Source organism: Panicum virgatum, chromosome 6N (assembly GCF_016808335.1).
Source record: "Panicum virgatum strain AP13 chromosome 6N, P.virgatum_v5, whole genome shotgun sequence".
In the NCBI taxonomy this organism is placed as follows: Eukaryota; Viridiplantae; Streptophyta; class Magnoliopsida; order Poales; family Poaceae; genus Panicum; species Panicum virgatum.
Window position 1 is genome coordinate 10,307,333 of NC_053150.1, and position 9,581 is coordinate 10,316,913.

The 9,581-nt window shown below is 59.1% G+C and overlaps 1 protein-coding gene across 1 annotated transcript; it reads left to right on the top strand.

Annotated features, from left to right (window-relative positions):
- Window positions 1-1,230: 1,230 nt before the first annotated feature.
- LOC120677900 lies at window positions 1,231-1,959 on the top strand. Its single transcript, XM_039959090.1, has one exon. The coding sequence runs from the start codon at window positions 1,231-1,233 to the stop codon at window positions 1,957-1,959; it is 729 nt and encodes a 242-aa protein (XP_039815024.1).
- Window positions 1,960-9,581: the final 7,622 nt, after the last annotated feature.

Consider the following 9,581-nt stretch of genomic DNA (forward strand, 5'->3'; position numbering starts at 1 on the left):
CTCACGACTTCTTTTATCACCCCTTTCGGCATGTACTGCTATGTCACGATGCCTTTTGGCCTCAGAAACATCGTGGCTACACACCAGCGGTGTATGCTCCACGTGTTCGGAGACCATATCGGGCGAAATGTAGAAGCGTATGTCGACGATATCGTTTTGAAATCCAGGAAGGCGGATGACCTGGTGACCGATCTCAGGATCGTGTTCGATTGCCTTAGAGCCAAGAGAGTAAAATTAAATCCGGAGAAGTCTGTGTTCGGAGTGCCTTGAGGCATGCTTTTGGGCTTCATCATCTCCCAGCGAGGCATCGAACCCAACCCTGAGAAAGTCTTGGCCATCACTCGGATGGGACCAATCCAAGACCTAAAGGGGTTGCCTAGCAGCCCTTAGCCGTTTCATCTCGCAACTCGGCGAGAAAGGCTTGCCTCGGTATCGGCTTTTGAGAAAAACCGAACGCTTTTCATGGACCCCGAGGCTCAGGAAGCCCTTGACAAGCTCAAGGCGTCACTCACACACGCTCCAATACTGACACCACCGATGGACAGCGAGCCCCTCTACCTATATGTGGCAGCGACGACCCAGATGGTCAGCGCAGTCATCGTTGTGGAGAGATAAGAGGAGGGACATGTCTTGCCCGTCCAGAGACCGGTGTACTTCATCAGTGAAGTGTTGTTTGAAACCAAGACATGGTATCCACAGATCCAGAAGCTACTTTATACAGTGGTCTTGGCTCGGCGCAAGTTGTGCCACTACTTCGAGGCTCATCCCGTCACCGTGGTCTCGTCCTTCCCTCTGGGAGAGATAATCCACAACCGGGAGGTCTCGGGTAGGATAGCTAAGTGGTCAGTGGAACTAATGGGAGAGGCTCTCACCTATGCGCCTCGCAAGGCGGTCAAATCCCAAGTCTTGGCAGATTTCATCGCTGAGTGGACCGACACTCAGCTGCCCCCACCTCAGATTCAATCGGAATGCTGGGTCATGTACTTCGACGGGTCGGTGATGAAGACTAGTGCAGGCACAGGCCTCCTTTCCGTCTCACCCCTCGGAGTGTACATGCACTACGTAGTGCGCCTGCACTTCCAGGCGTCCAACAACATGGCAGAATACGAAGCCCTCCTCGGCGGCCTTCGCATCGCCATCGAACTCGGCGTCAAGCGCCTCGATGTCCGGGGAGACTCTCAACTTGCCATCGATCAAGTGATGAAGGAGTCTAGCTGCCACGACGCAAAGATGGAGGCGTACTGCAACGCAGTGCGTCGCCTCGAGGACAAATTCGACAGCCTCGAGCTCAACCACATCGCGCGCAAGTACAACGAGGAAGCGGACAAACTAGCCAAGATCGTGTCGGGGCGGACCACCATCCCCCCGAACATCTTTGCCCGCGACCTCACCAAGCCTTCTATCGACTTCAAGAATCTTGCGGAAGCCACCGGTGCAACCCCTGAACCCTCGGGGGCTGTAACCGCCGAGCCCTCGGCTAAGGACCCCTCGGCGGGGGAATCCGAGGACATGGAGATCGAGATCTCCTCGGTGGACGAGGCGGAAGCCATGCAAATTGACGAGGCCCCACCTTCCAGGGACTGGCGTGACCAATATCTTAATTGGATTAACCGAGGGGAGCTACCCTCGGATCACGCTCAGGCGTGGCGCATCGCCAGGCGGACCAAGTCTTTCGTCTTGATCGACAGGGAGCTGTACAAGCGCAGTCCCTCGGGTGTTTTACAATGCTGCATCCCCATCCCCGAGGGTAGGGAACTGGTCCGAGACATCCATGCCGAAGTTTGTGGACACCACGCAGCGCCTCGCACCCTCATGGGCAATGCGTTTAAACAAGGCTTTTACTGGCCCACAGCGGTCGCCGATGCAACCGAAGTCGTGCGGACCTGCGAGGGGTGCCAGTACTACGCTCGCAAGACACACCTCCCAGCTCATGCCCTGCAAACTATCCCCATCACATGACCTTTTGCCATGTGGGGACTGGATCTCGTCGGGCCTTTGTAGAAAGCGTCCGGGGGCTTCACTCACTTGTTGGTGGCAATTGACAAGTTTTCGAAATGGATCGAGGCTCGACCGATCGGCAAAATCAAATCCGAGCAAGCTGTGCTGTTCTTCACCGACATAGTCTACCGGTTCGGAGTCCCGAACTCAATCATTACAGACAATGGCACCCAGTTCACAGGAAAGAAATTCTTGGAGTTCTCCGATGACTACCACATCGATGTGGACTGGTCGGCTGTGGCGCACCCACAAACAAACGGCCAAGTGGAGCGTGCCAATGGCATGATCCTACAGGGCCTTAAGCCGAGAATCTTCAACAGGCTGAACAAATTTGGCTGGAGATGGCTCACAGAGCTACCCTCGGTCATTTGGAGCCTAAGAACGACCCCGAGCAGAGCCATAGGTTTCACCCCTTTCTTCCTCATCTATTGCGCCAAGGCCGTCCTCCCCACTGACTTGGAGTATGGGTCCCCGAGGCTCAAGGCTTACCAAGAGCAGCAAAATCAGCAAGTCCGCGAGGACTCGCTGGATCAAGTGGACGAGGCTCGAGACGTGGCGCTCCTACACTCGGCACGGTACCAACAGACTCTGCGACGATATCAGGCACAGAGGGTTCGACGCCGAGACCTCAACAAGGGAGACCTGGTGCTGAGGCTTCGACAAGACAGCCGTGGACGCCACAAGCTTACACCGCCATGGGAAGGCCCGTACATCATTGTGGAAGTTCTCAAGCCTGGCACATACAAGCTAGCAAATGAGAAGGGTGAAATCTTAACCAACGCTTGGAACATCTAGCAGCTACGTCGCTTCTATCCTTGAAACTCCAAGTTCTGTGTACATACTTTGTATTGCGTCTTAGTTTCTGGAAATAATAAAGACCATGCTTTACCGAGTCGGAACTCAAATGCTTATTAAAGCAGAACTCAAAGGCATTTTCTTCATTATAACATGGATTCCTCACATGCGAGGGATACATTCTTGCTGATTACATACTTATGACTAATATCATTCCTAAAGCTAAGCCCTAAGTAGCACTACTGCCTCCTCACTCCCTGATGGTGTCGTGGTGGTTCCACCCGACCCCCTCAGATGGTGTCGTGGTAGTTCCATCCGACCTCTTTGGAGAGCTCGCGAGGGAGGCGGTAGCGGCCTGGGCTTCAGCAGGACCGGGCCACGTGGTTTAACACGTCGTCGACCACGGTCACGGCGGCGGCGTGCTCGGCGGTGACATAGAACTCCTGCGCGAGCTCCTCCCACTCTTCCTCTGGAATGTCGTACGTCATGAATTCCGGGCGCCACCTCGCGCAGATCCTGCCCGGACTGGAGCTGTGCCGCCACAAGTGCCACGGCCGCGCCGTGGTGCATCCCAAACCGGACCGCCCGGTGGACCTGGGCTGGGAAGCTCCGCAGCCTTTCGACGGCCGCACCACCTGGCATCCGCGTCAGGACGACGACACGCAGCGCGTCGCCATACAGGGCGTCGTAGCGCGCCTCTAGGGTGGTGAAACGGCCCCTGACTTCCTTGAGCTCGTGGCGCGCTGCGTCGCGCTTCTCCTCCATGTCTGCCCAATCAAGAAATGAATCAATAAGCGTGCGCGCGAACATGAGGGAAGAAAGTGTCACGAATGGAAATACTTACCCTTGGCGTACGCGCGGGCGGTGTCCGTTTTGCCGTGCGCCACGACCGTCTCCTCCTCGGACCGGACAAGGGCCGCCTCCGTCTCCCTCAGGCGGGAACGGAGGCGGTCGATCTCCCGCGTTGCCGCAGAGTATCTCTCGCGCGCCTCCCTTCCCTCCCGTACGAGGTTGCGGATCTCTTGCCGGCGAGCTTCGCCGGAGTCCGTAGACGAGGAGGAGGAGTGCGGGGACCCCGGGGCGGGCCCCCGACCCGCAATCCACCGCACCGTGGACGGGCCGGGGCGGCGGGACGGTTCGCCGGGCCCCTCATCAGCGTCGTGCTTGCTCCCGACCATGGTGAGCGGCGACGATGAGGAACGGGAGGAGGAAGATTTTCTCTCTCTCTAAACTGGCGAGGCAGCTCAAGCAGTGAAGAAAACACCGGAGGAGTGGGGAATTTGTAGGCGAGGCCCGCGACAGTCCGACTTCTACGCGCTTCCCCCGAGGCGGCGGCGTTCCATCTCCCGCGCGCTACTCTCGAGGCGGCTTGCCTCTTCAACTTCTTTGAGTAGCCGGTGGGACCGGTTCGCGCCCCTTCAGCTCTGCTTTGTGGTTCGGGTCGCAGAGGACGAGTTGATAACAACGCTGGTGGGACCCGCTCGCACCTCTTCAGCTTCTCCTTTGAAGGGTCGTGTGGGACCCACATGCGGCCCCACATTCAGCGGCACGCAACGAAGTCTGGTGACAAACGGGGACAAGCCGATTCCGCATTCGCACGAGGAAAATCAGAAGCAAATTTTTTAACTCCAGTCAACCATTATGAGGAAGGATCGCCACACGGCCAGTTAAGTTACAACTCTCCTTTACTTTGGAAGACTTAAGCTCGCACGACACTGAGAGAGCCTTGGCTTTGCCCTCAGGGGCTACAATGGGGGGAACCCCCCAAACGTCCCCAAAATTCCATCGTTTTTTCGAAAAAATTTCGTACCCATCTCGCATCTAAGTTTCTCTTACACTTGGAAAAATGGACGCGAGGCATAAGCAACTACGGTACGGGGTCGGCCGAGCCGCGGGACCGGCTACGCCTCCGGGGTATGGCATCCCCACTCACCTCCCTACGCCTAAGTCGCTTATGAACGCGAAATTCCTCGCAGAAATTTATCGAAGTTGCATATGAGAGCACGAAAATTTAGTAAATGAAACAATGGTGTGAATTTATGAAGCCTCGAATGGTTGCCCCGTCGAATTAACATTTCCAAACTTCTTTACACAGAAGGATAACTGGAACAAAAATCTAAACTATCTCGACTGTCTACTTGGGCTCCACGGCCTGAGCTTTCACAGGTCCCCCCCCCATCTCGCGGACCCTCGGTGGCGTCATCTGCATTCTCATCAGCGTCGGGAAGGAGGTCACCCTCGAAGAGCGCGGACAAGGTGGTGGCGTCACCCTCGACGGCGGAGTCGGCCTGCTCGATGACGGCAACTGCGGTGTCCTCGTCGGCACCGTCAGCAACGACGTAGCCTGTTGCCACTGCCTCGAGGTCGATGAGGTAGTGTGTCGACACCATGCCGAGGGCTTTCTGGACGCTGAGGCGGAGGGCGCCCTTGAGATGCTTGGTCACCTGACCGCTCAAGGACCTCAGGCGACTGGCCACTGAGCTGCCAGACGAGCCACCCTCCCCCTCGAGCTCTTGGCACACCGCCACGGCGGCTCTCTCCAGGGTCTCATGGTCCTCTTGCACTGATGAGAACGCAACCTGGAGAGGTTCCTTCGCCGCGGTCTCGTCCGCCACCTCCTTCCGCAGCCCTGAGCACAAGAGATCGAAGATAAGTTCCGCCGAACTGAACATAACTTAAAATGAATCACGCCTTTCGACACTTACCCTCGGTACGCTCTTTCTCTGCCTGCAGTTGTGCCCGTGCAGCATCCGCCTCCTTCTAGAGCGTGGACAGAGCGGCCCCCTTCTCTTCGAGAGCGGTCTCCGCGTTCTGGAGGGCCACCCTTTGCGTTTCGAGGGCTTCGGCGAGCGTCGCGATGGGCGCCTCCTTCTGCTGGAGCTCGGCCGCCTTCGCCTTGAGCGCCAGGTCCTTCTCCTGCAGCGCAGTGGCTTGTAGCTCGACCTCCTGGTCCTTCTGTTCTATTGCATCTCTCTGGGCATCGCGCTCGGTGACGACTTGGGCCAACTCCTCCTTCCGCTTGCAGTCCTGCGCTCCCAGATCGGACACCAGGGTGTTGGCCTCGTTCAGTCGCGCGATCAGGTTGTCCTTGTGCTGCTTGAGCCAGTCCACCTCGGCATACAGCCAGCCCAGCTCGACGATCCTGTCGCGTGCGATCTGCCTCAGCTGCTGCAAGTGGAAGGGTGTGAGCGGAAAATACATAAACATGATCAGAAACAAACAACTCCCCGAGAAGAGGCACTTACCCCGCTGATGCGGAAATTTGTCGTTCTGTGGAGCTGTAAGGTGCGTTCGAGGCCGTCCTGAATCTGGGAGCCAACCTCGTACTGCGCCTTCCAGCCCTCCTGCTCCTCCTGCACGCGGCGCATGAAATTCGGGGGGACCCCAGATTGGACGATCGCCCAGTTGGCCCCCACAGGGGGCCCTCCGGACGATACGCTGCCGAGGCCGCCTTCAGAAGTGACGGCGTCACCGGCAGCGTCGGGTGCGGCGCCCAGGGCGACTGGTTCCAGGCCCTCAGACCGCTCCGGCACCCCCGTTTCCAGCGTCTCTTCCGCCGGAATCTCCACCACCGGTGCCACGGCCGCCGGTGCCGTGCGTGCCATCGCCGCCGCTGCAACCTCCTTAACTCCAGCCCCCGCGGGCTCCGAGACAGAAACTTCTTCCACCTCGCCAGCAGGGAACTCCGGTGCGTCCCTACCGGTCCCCCCACCCTCTCCGACGGCCGCCTAGGCAACATCATTCGTGCTGCCCCGGCCGCCCTTTGCCTCGACGCCCGGCCAAGCTGCGCCATCCGCGCTGCCCCGGCTGGCGTTGACCGCGCTCACCTGCGCCCAGCCCCTCTCGGCCCCTCGGGCCATCGCCGCCCGGTAGCGCTGCCCCGGTCGACGTTGACCGCGCTCAACTGTGCCACCGTATGTGGCGTGGCGCCAGCCCCTGACTTGAGGGTCTTGGTTGGCGCCAGCTGAGGAGCGGCCGGGGCGGTCCTTCGGCTGAACCGAGCGAGGAAAGGATTGGGGTCAACAAGGGTCAAGAAATCAAACCATAAGACATAAAGAATGGAGAGACAATTACCTCGAAATCATGCTCTGCTTGCGCTTCCTCGAGCCGCTCCGCGAGGCCCAGGCCCGTGTTGTCCCACTGGCGTCCGCCGATCGCCCAGTGAGCGACGTCCCCGAGCCAACTCGCCCCCTCGGCGGTGACATCGGTCCGAGGGTCGCTGTGCTCGCTACCGTTGCGAGCATCCCCACGCCTTCCACCGCTGCGGGCACAGGCATCATCCCTCCCGCTGGCGTGGGGGACCTCGAACGGGACCTCGACGGAGGCAACCCTCGGCACCGGCCCACTACTGGGCCGGCGGCGAGCTCACGGTCACCCTCACATCGAGATCCTTGTCGCCGGGCGAGGAATCACTGTCCGGCTCCGGGGTGCTCTCAGGAGTAGACAGTGGCGAGAGGCCCTCCCTCTCCCACCTCCTATTCTCCTTTTTGTGCGCCTCCTTCCTCTTCCTCTTCCTCTTCCTCTTCCTCTTCCTCTTCCTCTCGCGGGCCTCCTTCTCCTCATCCTTCTTCGCCTTCTGCGCCTCCGCGTGCAAGCGGTTCGCGGTGCGGTCCTCGTGGAGTGGGGGGACTGAGACGTACCCGTTGCAGCTCAATCCCTGCAAATGCGACAAGAATTAAGAGGAAAGGAGAGACAATTCGAAAACCATCAGTGATCGAGACAATCTTTACCAGCTGGATGTACCCCGCCTCGAGGCGTATCTTGATCGTCCAAAGGTCTGCGGCGTCAGTCGGCAGCCCTGACACTGCGCGCTTCGCCCTCTGGGCGGCGATGTCGGGAGAGAGTAGCTCCACCATCATCCGTGTGCCCTCGGACGAAGCCTCGGGCGTCAGCTGGTAGATGGGGAGCCTCCTCTCCACGAGGGGAAGCACCCTCTGGCGATGGAAGTTGGCGATGACGGCGACCGCGGTCAGCCCCCTGTCCGCCAGGCGACGCAGCGCCTTGATGAACACCTCGACCTTGGCCTGGCGCTCGGGGGGCGATACCCCGTACCCCCAGTGCTTCGGTTTCTCCCACAAGACCTTGCCGGAGTACGCTGGAAGCCTCCCGCCGTCATTGCGGAAGTAGAACCACGCCATGTCCCAGTCACGATTGTTCGACGTCATCGTGCTGGGGATGTACAGGTCCTTCCTATTCTCCTGCACTTGGAGCATGAGGCCACTGGCGCGAACGGGCCTCCACACCCCCGTCGTGACAGACTCGGTGTAGAGCTCGCCCCGGAACAGGTGCCTCCACAAATCTCAATGCGCCTCCACCCCCATGTAGCCCTCGTAGACGGCGACAAAGACCGCCGCCTGCGAAATGGCGTTGGGGGCGAAGTTGTGCAGCTCCACCCCGTAGTGGTGGCAGAGCACGCGGATGAACTGCTTGACGGGAAAGCCGAAGCCCCGCTCATGCAGTCGGGCCAGGCTGACGATGTAGCCCTTCGGGGGCTTTGGCTCCGTCTCCGTCGATGCCGGGGCAATCCACACCGGGCGTGCCGAATCGGTGTTCGGCGGCAGGACTCCGGCGGCGACGAGCGTCTCCAGGAACTGCTGGTCGATGGTGGACTTCCTCCACGGCATGGGGTCGACTAATCTCGCCAACGTGTCGACAAAGGAAAGGATGGGGGATGGGCTCGAACAAAGAAAAGGTATGCCGGCTTCTTCTCTTTCTTCTTCTTGCTAAAACTCTAGTGCAGAATGGCGGCGAGGAAGGAGAAGGCGAAAGCAATGGCGAGGTAAGCCAAACGGGCCCTCCCACGCCAATCTTTATAACTGTTGCACCGAGCGGATTCTCCGCGGCTGCTCTGAATCAACCGCATTAAATGCGGAAGATTTCACAGTCACTTACGGGTATGTCCCACGACCGAGAAAACCTGTGCGCGTGCGCGATAATTACTGCGATGCGATAACCGAAGCGGTGAGGAGGCACTGTAGCGCCATCCCATCGATTGGCCGCTGCCCACGCCGTTTCAGCTACTCGGGACTGTCGCTTGAAAAGGCGCGCCCGCTCCGCTCGGGCAGGGCCACGTCGCCCACGACCAAGCACACGACCCACGACTCCACTCCGCGCGTGGACTGTGGCGGAATATTCCCTCCAGGGGTTCCTTACCCACGAAGGAACTTTATTCCGAGGCCCTACTGATCAGGAGTTCGAAGCCTGGCCCACCGAGGGTTCGACAAGCGCCCCAGATCAACAGAGTCAGGGACAACATGGACATGGTCATTCAAAGCCTAGCCTCGAACGCGGAGTTCGAGATGTCCTATGTTGTGTTCGAGGCCAGACAAAGGCGGCTAGAACGAGGGATCCCACCGAGGGAGAGCATCGAGCCCTCGAACCCTATCGAACGGGTCTGAGCCCTGCCTAGCGAACTTTTGCGAGCGCTTTATGAGATGTGTCTCCGGACCACGAGCCGACCCTTATTGAATGGGGCACGGACGTCTACTTGAACCACCCGCTAACAGCTCACCGAAGCATCTATGGCTCGCGGCGCGGACGAGGGTAGCATAGATCGCTTCACCCATCCTCCCTGCGAAAGGGCAACAAGGGTCGTAAAAACAAGCTGAGGGTTCTCCCTGATCGCCTTCACATGGGCCAGGGCTTGGGGGCTCCTCTCGCACACCATGGCCAATGCCATATCCTCGAATAAATCGGCTGCCGCCTGATTGTGAAGACCAACCTATCAAACGGGCCACTTTGCATGCCCGACGAGCCACTTCAGCTGGTCCGAGAGGGCAAAAGCCGCC